At 36.9% G+C, this 20,877-nt stretch overlaps 2 protein-coding genes across 4 annotated transcripts; one reads left to right on the forward strand and one right to left on the reverse strand.

Annotated features, from left to right (window-relative positions):
• Positions 1 to 503: 503 nt before the first annotated feature.
• On the reverse strand, positions 504 to 20,270 carry LOC120108803 (37S ribosomal protein S27). Its single transcript, XM_088710547.2, has 3 exons — positions 20,148 to 20,270; positions 5,537 to 5,791; positions 504 to 826 (listed from the first exon to the last, which is right to left on the reverse strand). Exons 1-3 carry the CDS (start codon positions 20,219 to 20,221, stop codon positions 736 to 738), a joined length of 420 nt encoding a protein of 139 aa, XP_088566673.2. The 5' UTR covers positions 20,222 to 20,270; the 3' UTR covers positions 504 to 735.
• LOC103720939 (myb family transcription factor IPN2-like) lies at positions 14,020 to 16,437 on the forward strand. 3 transcript variants are annotated; one of them, XM_039119257.3, is made up of 6 exons: positions 14,020 to 14,476; positions 14,756 to 14,832; positions 14,963 to 15,020; positions 15,193 to 15,259; positions 15,344 to 15,413; positions 15,513 to 16,437. In XM_039119257.3, the coding sequence occupies exons 1-6, from the start codon at positions 14,311 to 14,313 to the stop codon at positions 16,167 to 16,169; spliced, it is 1,095 nt and encodes a 364-aa protein (XP_038975185.2). In that variant the 5' UTR covers positions 14,020 to 14,310; the 3' UTR covers positions 16,170 to 16,437. The 3 variants fall into 3 exon arrangements, with proteins under 3 accessions (XP_038975185.2, XP_038975184.2, XP_088566672.1); XM_039119256.3 differs by having other exon boundaries at positions 14,021 to 14,476; positions 15,341 to 15,413; XM_088710546.2 differs by having other exon boundaries at positions 14,342 to 14,476; positions 14,728 to 14,832; positions 15,341 to 15,413.
• Positions 20,271 to 20,877: the final 607 nt, after the last annotated feature.

Here is a 20,877-nt window from a genome sequence, read left to right on the forward strand (position 1 = left end):
ATAAATCAAGTTAAATGAGTTAACCAGGTAAAGTAGATCTTAACAAATTACTTGTGTTTTAAAGGGTTAAATAGGTTAAATGAGATAGAAACAAGTTAAAATGAGTCTTAAACATGCTAAATGGATTGGGTCACAACTTGATCTAATTATTAAATAGGTTAAAATGAATTAAGCAGATCAAAAGATCTAAACCCAAACCCAGTCCATTTAATAATTGAGTTTAGATAGGTGGACTTGTTTATGAACCAAATCTGTTTATGAACCAAATCTATTTCTACCAGATCCGCAAATGCTTAGAGTAAGTCAATTGCGGGTTGGGTTGCTCCACTCAAAATTAACATCGAATTGGCGGTTCTCTAAAAAAATTAGTTCCCACAAAATAAAATATACATCATCTTCTCTGTAGATTTCATGATCAAACACCCCAAAGCACTGGAGAATCACAACTCTTGTCCTAATGTCTCACATAAATGAGCTTTAATTTGACACTGAATAATGAGGACTAGATTGCAAACCCATACAATAGGTCAGATGGTGTGATTATAATTCAATGCCAATAATACCTCCAAATACTAGCGGCACTAAGGTTTTAGCATACTAGATGAGAAAAGAAGGGTGATTAAATTGAGAAATGATCCCTGAAACTAACAATCTGGAATTAAAACCCAATACAGACCTTCAACATTTGAACACGACGATTCATGTTTAAAATAAAAAAAATCAACGATGATGTAATTATTTATTGCGCTTAACAGCACGCCTTCCTTGGCCTTTCTTCGGTGGACCCTTTCCACGACGCTTCAACATTTCAAGTTTAGCCAACCGCCTGTAATGAAAAAAATACCCATTCATATCTAAGCTAATGATGTTGACTAAATTTATTACGAATGCAATTTCAACCATGTTAAGCATTTTCAGGACTATAATGCTTCTAGGAAGATGCATCTGATGACAAGTCTCAAATATTCTAATTATGTACAGCACCATCTCCAGATTTTCTGAGAAACAAACATTTTAAATTAAAAAAGAAAAAAAATAAATATTGACAAAGTCTGCCACATAACAAATCACAGTTTTGTTAGTTATTATACAAATCAAAGCGGCTCAAAGTTTCATTCATATACAAATCATTGAAATATTATACAAATCAAACCAAAGGTTTTGGTTATGTTTCTACTACATTTTGTTTGTTATCTTATCGACATGCTTATTGGCCCTACTTGCCAAATAAGCAAGTAAACTACAAACCCAACATAACAAAGTTTCTTTTCTTTTTCTTTTCATTTCTTTTTTCAAACTATGATGGGGACAATTTGATCTTTTCTTTAAGAATGATGCAAAAACTACCTAAGAACACTTGGGTCAGCTTTCTCTAGATCTAATCCACAGATTCCATATGGAGGAGGGGTACCACCACAGGACTATACCCAGCTTGCAGGCTGCATAACAAAGTTACTAACTAAATAGTTGCATAACGCTCAACAATCACATATAGAGATGGTAACATTTTCCTCTTAAATCATGCAGGTGCGGTCAGGATATCCTTATTGACAGTCTGATATGAACTTCAGCAATGGCTAAAATAACAAGTGCCTAAGGTAAGAATAACTACATATCATGTTCCTTAATTTATTCAGGAACTTGCGGGTTCAACCTGATGGAATTTCCATTGCAAATGCTATGTAGTATGGCTTGATATTTTGGCGAACAAAAAGTGAATATTTCTGAAATTTTCAGTCTATGCTCAAAATGCCTCAAAGATATCATTAAACTATAAAAGTACTAGTTGATTTTTTTTTTTTTTTTTTTGCTGAAAACGGGTTCTCATACAGTACGTGTACGAATACACCCAATAAAGTCAAAAAACACTAGCTCACGGAGAGCCAGTGGCAACTCTCCCTCCCCCAACCAAAAGGTGTACCCTGAATGAAAGTACTAGTTGATTTCAACATCTGATTATTTCAAGAAAACTAAAATTTTTTAAGCCTGTATGATTTTGAACAATGAAATGAAACTACTCAAATATATGGATTGTGAACAAGTTGAAATGCCCTAGTTTCAGCTCATTCAAGGACAAGAGATATTGAATAAATTTCTGTCCGCAAGCAACTATGACTGTCTGACCTTCTCAAGTAAATGTCAGCCCTTAAAACTATATCAAGCAGTTATGGCGTTTGATCTTATCAAGTAAATTTCAGCCCTTAAAACAGTATCAAGCAGTTATGGCTGTTTGATCTTATTAAGTACATCTCAGCCCTTTAGATTATATCACCTACCACACATATAATCTCCCAATTACATATGTTTCCACTCATAATCAATTTTATTATGTTAATAATCCTCTCATCTGAATTACATCCTCAGCCACTAAGAGTCCAAAAACTCCTCTTCTGCTCCCACTTAAGAGCTATGCGCACCCCACGTTAAGACGCAATCGCAACTATATAGAGTACCAGATATTATGGATGTTGTAGTTTGAATCCTTGTAAATTTATTTCCATACTTATCCTACATTTAAGATGCAATCACAACTCATGTCCTTTGTTTTCTCCTGATCAAATTCTTCACACATAATCATGTGAGGAATCAACCAAAAGAAGTCGGATACTCCAGGCACCCATCTATCCCAAGTCAATCACTATCATCCGCTTACACATGGATGGACAACAGCAATACAATGTGAGCATAGAGAACAAGTGTTTGTGACTGCCTAGAATTTTCAAATTATTTACCAACGTTTACTTTGGAAAATGAATGCAAAATGGCATCCAATATATCAATATATAACATTACTGATTATTTTGCATAAAACAGATCTACATTTGCCTGTTTTGGATGGGACGACTATTTTTAAATTTTTTAATAATCATCTTCCTAATCCTAACTTGCTGCTCCAAGTTAGACAATTTAAAAGATCTTTACAAGAAGTTATTGATGGAGGCACATATCAATTTAAAGATCTCCTCAATTATTATTTTTTTAAACTAATACAAAATATCAATTTATTTTTTAAATATTAAATAATGATCAGTTATATTTGTTATTATATTTTTCTTTCAGTATGTGCATTGGCACATACACATTATTTAGTATTTTTAAAAATATGAAAATTCTGCTCCATGATCTTAGTTCCATAAACACCAAATCTTCTTACTTTAGAAACTAAAATAAAAAGAAAATGCTAAAATGTTGCTAATTTTACATGATTGGGCTTACTAGAAATAAAATTCTAAAAACCATAAAGTCCAGTAAATTATAGAAGATGAAAATAACAGGATTAAGTTGGATCTTATGATCCAAAGGATTAGATGATGCATAATTTACATATAAATCTTATGATCCTACTCGAGCCTATCCAGATTGTCTAGTGTGGTTTTGATCTGGATAGTAAGCATAAAATAGATGAGGGTTGGTCCAGACAAGAGGATATAGAGAAGGTTGCTCGTGGATCTTAAGAAAGATAACAAAGGTTGCTTGTTCTATGAGCCTAAATGATATGGAAAGCCTGAAATAAGCAAATCATTGTAGGTCACACTTAACACCCAAATATGGCTGCAGGAATATTGGTCTTAGCAAATGAATACTTGGATCAGATGAAAACTTCACTTCCAGTTCTTCATGAAAACTTGGTTAACCGGAACATTACGTTATCATCAAAGATCTCTTCTCACCTTCTATTAGTTAAATAAGTGACCACATTGCATGGATACATGAAGGTTAATTTTTGACCAACAATGAAGAAAAGTCATCACGTGTTGGAGCCAGATTCATCATTAGGAGCACCAATTAGGACTTCCAACTGTTCCCATGACAGAGGTAATGAGTGCAGGCATTGAAGGTCTTGAACAATTTATATGGGAAGAAATTGAAGATATGGCTGGCAAGTACAAGCCTGAATATGATGCAGTGAGTCAACTGCAAATTGGCCGTGAAAACTAGGGAATTGAGGGAAGTGAATTGCAATAAAAGAAAGTCAAGAGTTTGAAGCATAAAATTGAAGATCAGAACATAGTTCTTTCATTTTAGTTTCTAAAATCTGAAACTTTCATTGACCATCTCCCAAATTTTTACAGAATTGGGAACATTTGCTCTTCATGAGTTAATCTAAACTGCTGATTCAGAACAAGAGTATAGATCAAGAGTGAAGAACTGAACATATCTTCAAGAAACATAGCAGTCTCATTTTTAGTTTCTAAAATCTGAAACTTCCATGGACTTCTTTCCAATTTTTACAGAGTTGTGAACGTTTGCTCTTCATGAGTTAATCTAAACTGCTGATTTACCATCTAGAAAGAAGGCATAAAGTTGAGACTTGAGACTTTAGAAGCTCCAATAATTACCATAATTCATGGATAATGTAATCATATTGTTTCAACTTTCATGCATTTTCAATAGTGGCTCTAGATCGATTTTCCAAAGCGACCAATCTTAAAGGTCATCATAGCAAAGCAGGTTGTTTTTCTCAACTTCGGAATCACAGACAGTCTGGAGATACCCATTACCCAGCTATCCTTAACCTACTAAGGCTTTCAACATCCAAGAATCAACAGAAGCGACTCTAAGGATCAACTGAAGCGACTGTGAGCAATTTATTGGCAAAATTTTTCTCAAGATTACAGGTTGGAAGGCTAAATATGTTTCGTCTCCGGGCATACTGGAACTACTTCAGTCAACTTTTGTCTCACAATCCCTCTTGAGATGAGCAGGTAATAACGTCATATTTGATAATGTGCACCAAAGTTTCTCTTCTCAAATCATGTTGGAGGACATCTAAATGCCATGGTCCCTTCGGTCAAATGGATGAGAGAAAAGTGCTTGACAAGGTAACGTTTAGTCTGTTAACCATGGAGTAATTTTTCTCCCATTCAGATGAACAATTTTACATTTTGAAACTTATCCACTCAAGGGAGGTGTATTTCTACTTATGTTCTTGGTGGACAACCAAGATAACATGAAGAACAAGAAAAATCCCATTAAAAAATTTACGAAGAAAATATAAAAGCGATTACCTACAGGATATCACAGAGCACAGAAACTCCATGAGAAATGATGCCGCTAGTTGGAATACAACATCATGCAAACATAGTCGGAATCTCCTAAATAATCATCCACCCTTTTCTCTTTTCTAATACTCTTTTAACAGGGCTTATTCTTCAAACAAGGGGGTTCATCTCAGAGCGTCCCCGCACTAACGTACAACCAAACAAATGGCAAGCATAAAGAGAAAAGAAAGAAAAGCACCCCTTTTTTTCGTTGGGATTCAGCTTGACCCACGGAAATCATAACCAGTTCCTAAATAATCGTCCAACTACTTCTAGATTAATGGATTTCCTAAGCATGCATCTATATACAGTCCAAGGCCAATTCTGAGTGGGTTCTCTTCCACATTCCTCGCAGAGGCATAAAAGCAAACATGGCAGGCATAAACAGATAGGAGCATAAGCCAGCAAATACGTACGAACGAACGAACGAACGAACGAGAGAGAGAGAGAGAGAGAGAGAGAGAGAGAGAGAGAGAGGCGTAGAAGAAGCGTACTCCTTCTCTTCACGGGCCAAGACGAGGGGGTCGTCGTTCTTGATGTCGTAGGGGTACCACTGGGCGACCTTGTCGCCGATGAGCTTCTTTCTCAGGATCTTGTGGGGCGACCGCTTGCCCGTCGGGTTGAGGATGTGCCCGAAAATCCGTGCCCGCGCCTCCGTCACCCCCTTCACCGCCGCCGCCGTTAACAGGCTCTTCAGGCTCATGATGCTCGCTCTCGCGCTCTCGCTCCGGGGGTGAAATGGACCGGACCTGGCCCGAAACAATAGCTAAAACATTAAAATTAACTTATGATAAATGGAAGCAAAAGAAAAATATTATTTAATGTTAAAAACTATCATTTGCATATATAGTGATGGAGTTCAATCTATATAGAGAGTATGATTTATTTGGGTATTATCTTTTTAGGTCAAATTAAAGTAAAAGAAATAGAGTTGAACCTAATCCAATCTTAGAGAGAGAGAGAGAGAGAGAGAGAGAGAGAGAGAGAGAGAGAGAGCAAGCGAGCATGTGATAGTTAATAGAGTGAGAAAGCTACTAGGATAGTTAAGTTATTGTACAATCAAAAGATATTTTCTAATTGCAAAACCATCATTTTTATATGTAGTATAGATCTATTGCCTCCTACTTTCGGTATTTTTCTTATTTTCCACCTACAAAAATAAACAAGAACAAAACAAATTGATGATGAGCATACTCTTGAAGCCTTGTATTATGTTGTAATATGATGATTTGATTATAGAGAAAATGAAGCAATTCCTTCAATCCACTCAACTCTGACACCTTAAAGAAAATAATAAAAACTAGGAGTACACGTGAAAATAGCATTCCAAGTCTCCTTTTTCATTCATTATAGATTAAAAAGAGTTTGGAAGATCCTTTGAGTTTGTCAAATTTGCCAATGAAAAATATATTAGTTGATATAAATAAATACTTCATCATATATTAGTCATCAGCATGAGCCGCTTGGAAAGAAAAATATATAAAGAACCAATCTAATTTTCTCTTTTGTATTTAAATTGCACAACCAATAGAATCTTTCTAATGCATAAAATTCTTTGTCGCTATCCAAACTAATTTCTCTCTATCTAATAAACTTATTTCTTTTCTATCTTTGTTTCCTTTTAAATAGTCTTACCCACTTCTGATCACTATCTTCTACTTTATTTCTTAATTTCTATTTAATTTCTATTTATTTAATATTATAGTTTTATTTGGTATTTCATCTTTCACTAAAACCATTTAATCTATTTATCCTGTTTTATCTATCTTTTTGTTGTTACTAAATTTGTATTGCCCATTCTTGTGTGCCAATTCACTAGAAAATTGATTAAAATCCCTCTATTCATGTAAGGGAAGTCTAGACCCCAAAAATCAGATTGGATTTCTTTTTTAATTTTAAAAAAATTACATTTTTTAAACAATTATGACTAGTTAAAATAATCTTTAAAAAATAAAATTTTTCTAGAACTAAATCTTGACTTTTACGTCAACCTTATCTTTTATCACATTGCCTAATTCGTTTCAAATTAGAAGATACATCCGGTTCAAATCTTTTCTGAAAAGAAAATTAAATATCATGGTAATTCTTCATACATAGTGTGTAATGAATCCTTAGGGTCATCACACCCTCATAATACTCATCAAGCGCTTTGTTTTGGTGTATAGCATGCCAAAACGAATGCTATATGAGAAAATGATGATCTTTGAGAGTTATAATTCGCGATTGAGAAGTGGATATGGTGAATCCTGCTCCCAAATCTTATTTAGATCTATCCAAAATAGCTAGATCATGTGAGGCATAGGAATATTAAAGATAAGAATATTAATTTAACTAGCAAGTTATAAAACAATGACTATATAGTTACCACATGTAAAAAAAAATCTTTATTTATGGAAAATATATAATATTTTTTTAAAAAAGTCTAATCTAAGTTTTTTAAAATCTAAGCATATAGCAAATACTATACAAAATATTATTCAGAGTATAGGCTCTCTAAGTTATTTATTTCTAAGACAACTTAAGGATGGTATTGTCACGCTGCTTTAGCGGCTGCTTTTAATTATACACGACCATTGTACGACTTTGCTCCCTTTAAAAGTAGTTTTATTTATAAGTCAAATCATGGCTACTCCCTGTTATGTTATTTTGAGAGAAATAACATAAAAAATAGGGGGTTTTTTTTGCATGAATACTCTTCTAAAAATTCAAATTTGCATGAATACCCTCTTCAAATTTATATTTATTTCTATATCCTGATAAAACACTATTTTTGCATAAATATTCCTAATATAATGGTTTTTCTAACACCATTAATTAAAACCATATATATTTTAATTAAAAATAAAATAAAATTTTGAAGTTACTTTTTTGTTCTCCATCACGATTGCCTTATAAATGTTTCTTTTTGCACATATACCGTTAAAAATATTTTAGTCATTTAATTTGAAACCGTTAATTTTTTTAATGGCGTTAGATGACATGGGTACATATGCAAAAATAAGGATAGAAAAAGGATAGAATAGTAAAATAAGTGTTTTACGAGGGTATGTATGCAAATATCAATTTTGAAAGGGTATTCATGCAAAATTATTCATATAAAAAAACCTAAAAAATATAATAAAAATGGTTCAAAAAATATATTAATTTATATAACAAAAAACAAAGAGATGGAGATATTTCTCTATTATCACCTGTTATTTCTCCTTAACATCGTTATAATAGCCATTAATTTCAATCATATTGTAATGCCAAAATTCCAAAAGATATTTCTTGAGATAAGTAGTAGCCGTTATATCCGTTATGGCGCAATAATGGTTTCGATGCAGGGCCATTATAACGGAATAAGACGTTTTTTCCAATCTTTAGCCAAACTAGGGCAAGGCCGCTAAGGTCAAACCACATAAGGCCCAATAAAATTTGGCCCATTGATTTCGTCCAGGCCAAGCCCAATTAGCTATTGCCTATTGCGAATCTTGGACTAATATGATCGCTTTTAATTTCCTGAGGAGAGAGGCTAGGCTTCTCTAAATTGGTGAATCTAACATGAGGTCCATCCATGCTTAAAAGACCAAATAAATTGCTCTGGATCGTTGTAACGCCACGTTTCTGATTCAGATACTCTTTCTGTTATTTAACATCAGGGAGGCAGACATTTTTGATCTTATCATAGATTTTGGATTTAGGGTGTAATTTAACTAAATTCTAAATTTCGAAAAGAAGTATATGTAAGTATATACAAATGTGCTTGTGCATTTACTTGATAACAGTAGTATTCATAAGTGTAAGCAGCTCCGTAATGTTCTAAGTTAATAGTTCACACGATTCGTGACCTGCAATGTCTGAAATGAATGGTCAATACGTAGGCAGAAGACTTGTGTTTTAGTTTGTTGTTGGAATTATTGAAACCACATAGTTTTTGAGCTATTTGTGTCATAAGTTTACCGAATTATACATATGATATGAATCATCGACTTAAGCGGCCCACCATGCATTTTAGTAAAGGTTTCGACCTAGTTGCACCCCTCGGAAAAAATTGAAGCTGCCCCTAACATAATCTGACCCTTATTGTCTAATAAATTTATCAACTTATCATTTCTTGGCATTCAGCATGGATGGTCTTAGTGATATAAGAAATTAGATCTTTCTTTTAGGATCAGATCAAAATCTACTTGTCTCCTATATTATTGTGTTATTGTTTCATTAAATATCATCTAACATTATCTTGGGTAGTAGAGTTTTCGTTCAGACTGCTGTAATGGGAAACAGAAGTCCTTCACTTAAAGGAAGTCAATCTACATGTAGGACTAATTTACATGATTTTGACATGTCATTCATGCTTTTAGTTAGTGTTCTCACAACTTTAAATGAACCCGTCTATCTTTCCTAGAATTAGAATGCCAAAGGATCCTGAAAACTGTAGTTTGTCAACATACCCATTTCAAAGGGAAAACGTAAAGATGAAAAAAAGGGAACAATAGCAGGAATTCTTTTACAATCGTAGTGCTTTAGAAAAGCTTGGTGATTGTCTTTACAATTCTAAATTAAAAACTCATCATGGTGAAGACATCATTGACCAGATACTATGGTTGTTCACATGTTGATCTCCATTTAAGTGAATGCCCATAAACAACTTATAAGTTCCTTTTAGAACAATTTATATAAATTTGTTTTAGAATTTTTTTAATAGGTTAAGAAAAATGGTGTGGTACACTAGAGATGGCAAGAGGTTTAGATACGCACCAATCTTCGTGGATTTGAGCTTAGTATAGCTCATGAGTTCGGAATATTATGCTATAGTCTTGATAATTTATTGGTGCTTTAGCTAATACACCTTAAAACCAACCGTTCCAAGTCAGGCTAGGTTAACCTGACTCGCATTTTTGTCCTAACCTCATTGAAGTTCATTCCATACCGAATCATACCGGAATAGGATTACTACATTCTTATTATGAGAAACAGTCATTCAAATGTGTGCAAATAGATACTATGTTTACATATGGATCTCTTTGTTGTTGCATTCTATTTAGGATAAGAAATAGGTGCAACGGGGCCTGCTTTTGATATATCATAAGATTATCAAGACAAATGATGCAAGAATGATACTTGGGAAAGAAATGTGGAAATGGAAAAGGAGGAGAGACGATAGCTAGTGGAGAAAGATGAAGGAAACCCACTACATTAGTGAAATCGAACTTTAGAAAACTTAACGCCTCTTCCTTTGGCCATGAAAAGAAAATCTGAAAGATCTTGGCGAGTTGTAGATATAAGCTAGTATACACGAAGAAAGAAATCACCAGGAAGCAAAACAACAAATATTCACTATATCTGGAAAAATAACTTCACATCTTTAAAATTATGCTATAGCTATTTCATGATCACTAATTAAATTAAAATATATTTATCTATTTTAAAAAATTGATCATTTGCATAAATATTCAATTTGTAGAATTGCTTGGAGTATGAAAAATATGCAACAAAGAATTTAATAAACCAGACAACATTTTGACTAGGAATTGCATTTTGCCTCTAGGGTTGCCAATAAAGCTAGAGCCTGCGTGAAGCTTACCAAAGAAGAACGAATATATTATGCAAGGAATAATTCTAAAAAGCATCTCTAAATGCGTGCTTGAAATCTAAGCTAACATGGCTAGTGGATATGATTTGGAGCTCAATGAACTAAAAGATAAATACCAACTTTGCAAAGTATATTAAATGGGACAGCTCCTTTGCACGGGGATTTTATAAGGAATCTTTTACTGCTAACGGAGCTGAAATTTCCTTGTGGAATGTGCTGACTGGATCCACTTTAGACCAAGTACAAAGTATGAGTGTTGTATGTGGGGGAGAGAGAGACAGAGAGAGAAGCTTGCAATTAACACCCACTTCCTCTTTAAACCTTGCTTTTGCCTTCTGCAAGAGTGCAATTAGGGGCGCAACCGAGTTGAGTAGCTAGAAGCTCTAGCTCAACTCGACTCAAATTACTCGGACTCGAAACTTAATTTGAGATCAATCCAACTTTAATATCTAAGCTCGGATTTGACTCGATAAAAAAAAAAAAATATTTGAGATCGACTGGATTCGACTCGAATGTCAACCGAATCATACTAGAGCGCGAGTTCAAATCTTGAACATAATTAAAAAAATATGGTTAAAACAAATATAGTATAATACCATATTTTAAAAGATTAAATTAATGATATATTATAAATAAAATATAATATTATTTAAAATATATGTATACTCGACTAAGCTCATGAGTTTTCAAGATGAGTAACTTGCAACTCGAACGTGGCTTGAAAACCTGTTCTAGCTACTTGAGTTTGGTAATAATCAAGTCAAGCTTGAGCAGCTTGTCAGCAGCTCGGCTTATTTGTATCTTTTAGTTTAATGGGACAAATATGTGCCTATTCGGGTTTAATATGCACTAAGTTCTATTAGGCTGCAATGAGAGTTGAGCAGCTTGTCTAATTTGATTCTTTTTACAACGGTTTTCCTAGCTCAAATTATATTTCTGGTTTTCTATAGTATAAAGCCCAGCCAAACAAAAATGCGAACCTACAGAGGATATATCCGAACAAAAAAAAAAATTTAATGGCAGCCTAACAAAACCAAATTGTGTTTTGGTTGATATTTTTGTTTTTAGGTGATTGTTTGACTTGGTTGACTTTATTAACGCGTCAAGTCAACTTAAGTTTGTGTATATACTGTTGGTAGGGTCCATTATAGACCGGCCCTGTCACGACCAACCTGTCCGAATTGAACCAATTTGGAGGATAGTTTTGTTGTGCATCGTATGTGGTGGAAATGGCAGCACTTTCCAAAGCGATTACTGTAAAAATGAGTGCTGATGCTATTATTCCTTCAGAATCCTGGCTTTATTGGGGCACTCTTTTAGAATTCTCAAGAAAAGTATATAATGATTAAATATATGTAATGATTAAATATATGGATAATCACAGTTACAGTATTCAAACATGATTCCACTGAGGGAAATTTGCATACGTACAGTGGAAGTTAGCAAATTTCAAGATAAATTTAAAGGTTCAAAGTTCAGAAGATAATCTGAAAACAAAAAATGTAAACTAATTGTTATGCTACATGCTAATGCATGATAGAAGCAAGAAGGGGTTCCAACCACAAATTATGTTAATAATTCGTAATTAAAGGAGTATTTCATGAATAGGCCAAGAATAACCTGCTTAATTTGTGATTACTAAATGATAATTTGTGTAATATTCAATATTTGAGTACTAGACAGATGTTAGAGAATAATTTCAAATTATTGTTGAAAATATTTGATAATTAGGAACGAGAGCATCAAAATTCTATTAAAAAAATATGGTTATAGAATCAACCAAAATTATGATTTGCTGAATTTTTCAAAAACAAAATATTAAGTTGCCGATAATTCATTATATTATTCTCAAAATGTAAACCTTCAATGTAATGCAAATTATCAGGAAATTCGGAAATAATTATAAGAAAACTTATCTATGATGGATAAGTTTACAGGAAAAAAAATTAAGAAAATGAAATTGAAAACAAAACTTATTTCAATATATTTTCAGAAGATTTGAGGCGAATCTTCCTTTAATTGTCGAAGAAGAAAGCATCTATTCCCTTCTGGAATAACGAATGGTATTCATCTGTCACATAGAGAGAGAGGGTGAGAAGGAAGAGGTGCGAGAGGAGAGAGGAGAGCTTTATAATGTTCTTACTCATCCTCTTGTTTCTTTCCGGTGGGGCCTATGGTGTCAACTGACTGGGTCTGACTTGCTTTTGTTTGGATTTGGTTGATGGAAATTCTTTATGACATTCTTCTATTCGACCAAAGCGATTAGGTTGAGCCTAAGAAAAAAGATAGGTCTCCCCACACATTACACCATCAATGGCTCCACCCCAAGGGCCTTTATTGAAAGATGTTTCCATGCCCAACCACCAACATTAGGGGCTCAATGCAAATCTATATATATATATTTTCAGCGCCCACCAAGTTCTTTAAAGTGCTTACCAATCCATTTCTCATGGTATTGATACGGAAGATCACAACCAAATCTATACTCTGACTGTCCTTAATTTGCTGCATTATATAAAAATTTGAGGACCTAAAGTGCTTTTCTGTATATAGAATATTGATCATATACGAGATTGATGAATGATAATTAATAGGAAAAATACCGTGATTCATGGGAAGTATATCCAATATTATTTTCTGGATTCAAGAAATGGTACACACTCCTGTCTTGTCTTTTTCTTTTTTCTGAAAAAAAGAAGACACTGAAACAATGCGTTTAGGCTAATTTCCACATGTCACGATAATTAGTATATTTTTTGTGAGGGAGCATAATAATTGCTAGTTTGTGAGAGAACATAATAATTAGGAGTTTAAAGTGCATGATTGACAAAAGTAATTTAAAGTGTACGACTTAATTAAGTTGTTAAGCATTTCCTTTTGGGAAAAAACCTGTAAGATGAGGTAAGCATAAAGAGGAACTTGAAGATCGAAGCCTAAAAATGGCAAGCACAAAACTTGACCTCCTGGCAAAATGTAGAGATATTTGTCGGTTTGTCCAACTTCACATCACCATGAAACCTCTCTCTATTGGTGGTGCATAAAGAACTAAATAGCGGCCTTGTTCATCATCCAAAAAAAAAAAAAAGGAAACATGGCCTTGTTCCTAACCATTGAATCAAAAGTTATGAATATGAAGTTTGGTTTATGATAGCACTGGAGCACAAAGTGCTTGCTCCACAAAAAAAAGGGAGGGGGGTGGGGGCATGGGAGTTTTGGAAGGCATGAAGTGATTGAAAGGTGCACTTGAAATAAGCTCAAAATTCAGAAAGGTAGGGCTGCATACTAGGCCAATATGATTGCATGAAGGTCTCTCCTGTTCCCTTACTGTGAAAAGTTCCAAGTGACTACAAGAATAACAGCCCTATAAAGACTGACTCTCTCTCTCTCTCTCTCTCTCTATTTCTCTCTCTCTCTCTCTCTCTTACACATACACACACATCTTATGGCAAAGGAGGACTTCAAGTCGGTACCTTTTTTCACAGGGTTAGAATAGCATCCCATGGCTTTCCGAAAGAGAGAGAGAGAGAGAAGAGAAGAGAAGAGAAGAGAAGAGAAGAGAAGAGAATAGGAGAGAGTAAGCTCAGGCCATCTCTCCAGAAAACGCACCCAATTCCTCCATATATGCGACCCTTTTGTTTTTGAATCTCTTCCAATTCTATACCAGGAGAGAGAGAATTAGAGAGAGAAGAAAGAATGTTCCCATCCAAGAAGCCTACTATGAATTCACATGAACGGCCGATGTGTGTCCAAGGGGACTCTGGCCTTGTCCTCACCACCGATCCGAAGCCCCGGCTTCGGTGGACGGTTGAGCTCCACGATCGCTTTGTTGATGCTGTAACTCAGCTCGGAGGACCTGATAGTATGACGCCCCCCTCGTTCTCTCCTCCCTTTGTCTATCAGTCTTCTTCTTCTTCTTCTTCTTCTTCTTCTTCTTCTTCTCTCTCTTTTCCTCCTTGCTCTCTCTTACTTAATTTCTCCCCCTCTCTCCTCCTCCTACTCTTCTTTTACTATTTCTTCTTCTTCTTCTCCTCTCTCTCTCTCTCTCTCTCTCTCTCTCTCTCTCTCTCTCTCTCAGTCTCCCTCATCCTAAATTCTAGTGATCATCTACAGATGATAAGTGCTGCCTTTGGTTTTGTAGAGGCCACGCCGAAAACCATCATGAGAGTTATGGGCGTTCAGGGTCTTACTCTCTACCACCTCAAAAGCCACCTTCAGGTATGTCCATGTGAAATAGCGATGTTTTCTTTTCCTTCTTATACTGTTTAACTATCCATCATCTAGGGTTGATCGAGCTTCATAACCCCTTATCCAATCGTCGTTTCTCCATTCATGCTTTATTTTGTAGAAATTCAGACTTGGGAAACAACCACACAAAGAAATCAACGATCACTCCATTAAGGATGGTGAGTGAGACCTGACCACATGAATGTTTTTTCTTACTAGTACAAACTTGTGATTGCTTTATAACAATTTGCCCCTAAATCAATGTAATGTTTAGGATCTTCAACATCTTCCTTTGTTTCTATCGTGTTTTCTTGTTTAACATACACTTACTGTTTTTAACTGTGACGGCAGCTTCAGCATTAGACATGCAAAGAAATGCAGCATCTTCATCGGGGATTATGGGTCGAACCATGAATGAGTAAGCTACCAGCATGCCATGTCTTTACAAAGGGAAGGATTTAGATATTGAGAATGTTCTTGGGTTGCAAAATTTTTGTAGCAGGAACGTGCATATCACTGAAGCACTTAGCATGCAGATGGAAGTCCAGAGGAGAATACAAGAGCAATTAGAGGTGACCATAAATTCTGAAAGCACCTCTTATTTTCAATTTACACTTGTTTGATAGCACCAGTGCTCTCTGTTAAATTCTCCATACATTTTGGATCACTAGGTGCAAAAACACCTCCAAATGAGGATAGAGGCTCAACGCAAGTACATGCAAACCATATTGGAGAAAGCATGCCAAACACTTGCTGGGGAGGGCATGGCCTCAGTGAGCTACAAAGGTCATGGAAATCAAGGAGTTGTACATGTGGGTGCCATGAAAGATATGGGCTCGCCCATGAGCTTTCCTTCACTCCAAGATCTACATTTATATGGTGGAGATGATCAACTAGATATGCAGCAACATATGGATAGGCCTCTTGATGGGTTCTTTCAGGCTAATGAAGGCGTTTGTCTAGGCAAGAAAAGGTTCAACCCCTACAGTTCTAATGGGAAGAGCCCTTTGATTTGTGCTGATGACCTCCGTCTGCAAGAACTGGGATCAGCTGCAGCATGCATGGGCGCACAGGAAGAACCATCTAAGAATGATCAGCTCCAAATTGCATCATCTGTGATCGGTGGTGGAATTGACATGGACTCAATCACGGATGTATATGAGACCAAACCGGTGCTCTCGACTGACGGCACGGGCGAGAAGAAGCATGAAGGATCACCAAAGCTCGAGAGGCCGTCTCCACGAAGAGCTCCTCTTCCTGTGGAAAGGATCAATCCAATGATCAGAGGTGGTACATTACCGCAGACTAGAAACATATCCTATGGGTGAGGATTGCCGATTCCACAAGAAAATTCACTCTTGCATGCATGCTTAAATAAGTGACCCGAGTGGGAATGGCTAAGTAAATCTTTAAATCAAATTGACGTTAGGGTTTTACGGTCAAGTATAAGTTATGATGCTATGAGAGGTACATCATGTCAAAAACTCCAACACATACATTTACCGTTGTCAGTCGTTTGTTGTAACGTATGGGTGACTAAGTTATGACGCTATGAGATTACTTAAGTAAATCATATTTATCTAATGGTTTTAGATCGATGCAATGAGAAGCATCTGTTCTTTCTTTCTTTTTTTTGTTTCATTGATGTAAATGCTCGTCCTCTCATGCAGCAAATGAGCTGTTGAACTTTCGCAAAATTAATTAACATGCATGTAGGATACTTGCAGCATGAAGCCTACGTGTGTTTATCATTAACTTAGATGCCGTGTGAAAGATTAATGTTCTTGACTGTTCTGCTATTTATGCTTTTAATCTTGTATTTATTCGGTGATTTGTCTTTTCTTATGCCAATGGAATGGCATGGACCTAAGAAACTGAGGGTAGAAAACAGTACTAATTTGAGCTATGGTAGAGAGAGAGAACATATGAGCTATGGTAGAGAATATTATTATTTGAAAGGAAGAATACTTTGAGCTATGGTAGAGAGAGAGAACATATGAAAGATGGGACCTTGGCTCACTTCATCTTATTCTGTTGTTTCCGATGACCTTTATGACGAGAGTGCCCTCATTTAGAATTCTCATGTTAGCTCATGTGGGTCTTCTTGTCTCCTCCCTCGTTCTTTAGCGAGGCAGTAGCCCTTTCTGGACTTTGCTTTTAGATTAGTAATTCCAGGTTTGTTACTCCCATCATTGCAGGCAATAACCTTTGCAGATTGATATCAATCATAGATTCATGGTACAAATTAAAATACCACGCAGACCTACAAGTCCTATGCACAACACCTTACGCACAAGTATATTAAAAAATTTTTAAAAAACGAAAAATAAAGCAAGAGACATAGCCCTCATAAGAAGCTCTTCCTTTAATTTTGAGCGAGGCAGACAGAGAGTATCTCCTCTTCCTTTATCTTTTTTTTTCCACAGATCATCACACTCCATGTTCCATGAGCATTAGAAGAGTACCCGAGGTCTAAGACACCTTGGACTAGTTTATATGGTCCTCTAAGATCTCTCTAGTTAGAGGCTTTTCCTTTCTTTCTTTTGCTCCTGGGGTAAAGAGGAGGAGGTGGTTCAGTTGCCTTTATTGGTCTGAGAGAAATGTAGGGAGGGTGCAAGTTGGCAAGAGAATGCTCCAATCCTCAGAGAGAGAGAGAGAGAGTTTAAAAGCTAAAGGAAGAAACAGAACCCAAGAGTGCATGCAGAGAGAGGATAAAGGCTAAAGGGAGAAACATAACCCGAGAGTGCAGTACTCGAGGAAGCTTCTCTGAGAGCTTTGGAGGGCAGGCACGGTGGGGGAGCATTCAATTCAAGATCTCGAGGCATATGAGGACGGGTCCGAGGCTCCTTTCAAGCCGAAATCATCTGCGGGGAGAACAAAGCACCTCGGATAAAGGGACGGACAGCACTAATACAGTTTGGGAGAGGGCAGAGAATACTGTTTGGAAGAGGAGAGAGAAGAGGGGTGGGGAGGGTGGCGAGGATAAAGGTAAACAAGGATTCGAGATAAGAAAGTACCATCGGAAGAGGGGAAGCTTCGCTTCTTTTACAGGGTAGTTTGCACTAGCAGCAGATAACAGCAGTTTGTGCGAACAAAAATCACATACAACGGGCACCATAAAAACAAAATACTGGGTGTTTGTTTTTTTTGATATATTTTCTCTTACATAGACAATCCAAAAATCAAATAGGGATAGAAGAATTTTTATTAACGGAGTCTGTCAGTTTTTTAATTTAAAAAAAAAATAAAAAAATTATACGCGCCAATTAAGAAGAACCATCCATAAAAAAAGATCATTTGCATCCTTTTTCTTTCTCATCAAGCATTTCCTATTCTTTTTCTCATCAAGCCCTCTCTCCATCCATGAGGGCTTTCTTCTCCTCCCTAGTCTTTTTCTTCCTTCTTTTTGAAAATTATGTATCAATTTATCTAAAGTGTGCATTGGAATGTTGGATGACTATTTTGCTAGGTGTGTATCATTTGATCATATAGTATGTACTCATGAATACCATGTTCTGAAAATTATGCAATGATTTATCTGAAGATATGTATTAAGTTGCTGCTCAAGTATATGTCGCAAAATCTTACAGTATGTTGGAAGTTACAACAAATCAAAACATTTGGTAATGGGTAGTCAATGTGTGGTAATGGGTAGTCAATAATTATGTGGTAATGGGCTGCCTAATAATGTGGTAATGGATAGTCAATTTTTTTCTGTTAGAGTTAAGTGGCTTATGTTTTTATTTTGCATCGTAATGCCTATATAAGGCTGCCTAGTTTTTCATTTTGACATGAGATTAGAAAGAAATTACAAACTATTGTGTGCTTTGAAAAGAGAGTGGTATAGTCCGTAGACTTCTCTTAATATTGGTATCAGAGCCACCTAGATTTATTTTCTCACCTTCTCTTCTTCTCATGGCCTCTACCAATACCCTAGTCAATTCACAAGTACCCAAGTTATCGAAAGATAACTATGAGAGTTGGTCAATCTAGATGAGAGCTTTATTAGGTTCCCAAGACTTATGGGAGCTAATGGTTGTTGGGTTCATGGAACCCACACCGGAGGAAGAAGCCGCCTACACTGCCGAACAAAAGAAGAAGGAAGGATAGTAGGACTCGTTTCCTACTCTATCAAGGGTTGATGAGTCTACATTCGAAAGAGTTGCCGAAGCAACGACGAGTAAGGAAGCATGGAAAATCCTTGCTACGATCTACAAAGGAGTCGAGCGGGTTAAGCAAATTCATCTCCAAACTCTGAGGTAGGATTTTGAAGCCGCTCAAATGAAAGACGAGGAAAATATTTTCGGCTATTATTCGCGATTAGTATTAATCGTGAATAATATGAGGAGAAATTGAGAAAAAATAGAAGATGTACGAGTCATGGAGAATTTGCTCCGATCCCTCTCATCAAAGTTCGAGCACGTGGTGGCGGCGATTGAAGAGTCGAAGAATTTGGAGGAGATCTCAATTGAGGAGCTCTTGGGATCTCTCCAAGTTCATGAGCAACGCATGCAAAAGAAAACTATCTCCACAGCTTTAGAACAAGCGCTATAGTCAAAGATGACTTTAAGTGATCGAGGCTCACATGGTAGAGGCCGTGGTCATGGTAGAGGCAGGGGACGTGGTCCCCAATAGAACCACTCAAAATCAAGTGCAGACCTAAAGCTTTAGAGGCCGAGGACGAGGCAATTGGGGAAGATTCACACCTGGGCGTGGAAATCTTCTGTCTTTTAACAAGAATGTTCAGTACTACAACTGTCATAATTTGGGCACTATGCATCAGATTGCTGGCACAAAATCGAAGAGCAAACCAATCTTGCTGAAGTAACAAATAATGAGGGTAACAACTCTACATTTCTTCTTGTTCATGATGATTCAAGTGTTCAGAATGATGCTTGGTACCTTGACTCGGGTGCTAGCAACCATATGTGCGGAAAGAAAGAATTTTTCATGGAACTCACAGAAGGAGTTCATGGAAATGTGAGTTTGGGAGATTCTTAGAGCTGTTAATGAGCCGAGCCGGCTCGTTTCACAAAATCTCAGGCTCGGGCTCGGTACCGAGCCCTGTATTGGGCTCGGGCTTGCTTGGCACAGCCTGACTCGGGCTTGAGCTCGTAAAACTCATTTGCCCGAGCGCGAGCGCGAGCCCGCCCCATCCCCATCCCCATCCCCATCCCCATCCCCGAGCTCGGTTTGTCGTCGGAGAGAAGAACGAAGGAAAGAAAGAAAGAAAGAAAAGAAGAAGAAGAGAAGAAAGAAGGAAAGAAAGATAGAAAGAAAAAGAGAAAAGAGAAGAAATGACTCACCGGTTCATCATCACGTGCGGTGGCCGCTGGCTTTGGCCGCAAGCACTTCCGGCATGGGCGTTGGCTGCAGGCATGGGCGTCGGCCGCAGGCACGACTGAGGACGCCGCGGGCTCGGCCACGAGTGCCGCCGGCCGTGGCCCGAACCTCCCATGCGAGGGACTCCTTCCCTGATTCACCAGTGGAGAAGGGCTTCTCCTCCCCTCCTCTGTTGCCGGTGGAAGAGTCGGCAAAGAGAGAAAAGGAAAGGGGGAGAAAGGGAGAAGAAAGAGGGGCCTCGCTGGAACGTTCTGGAGAAACCAAGAAGAAAGGAGAAGAAAAGAAAAATAAAGAGAAGGAGGAGGGAATGGGTTAACAGGTTGGATTCAGGTTAACGGGTTGAGTCCGAATCCAAACTAATCCAATCCGATTTAAAGAAATTAAATGGATTTGGGTTAGCTCGGGTTGGGTCTGATCTAAATCCAACTGGATTCAATCAGATTGGGATTTAAATTGATTAAGCCAAATAAAATTTAACTGGGTTGAGTCCAAGTTTAATTGAGATCCAATTAAATTATTAATTGGACTGAGCCGTCATTGGGCTCGTGAGCTACTCGAGCTCGAGCTCGGGCTCGGGCTCGGATTGAAATGGGCCTTATTTTGGGCTTGGGCCCGTTTGACTAACGAGCCGAGCTCGAGCCGAGCTTTTATCGAGCTGGGCCTGAGCCGAGCCCGAGCAGCTCGGCCCGTTAA

The sequence above is a fragment of the Phoenix dactylifera genome, chromosome 14, assembly GCF_051530095.1.
Source record: "Phoenix dactylifera cultivar Ajwa chromosome 14, Ajwa_hap1_PhDact_Kaust_v1.1, whole genome shotgun sequence".
Taxonomy (NCBI): domain Eukaryota; kingdom Viridiplantae; phylum Streptophyta; class Magnoliopsida; order Arecales; family Arecaceae; genus Phoenix; species Phoenix dactylifera.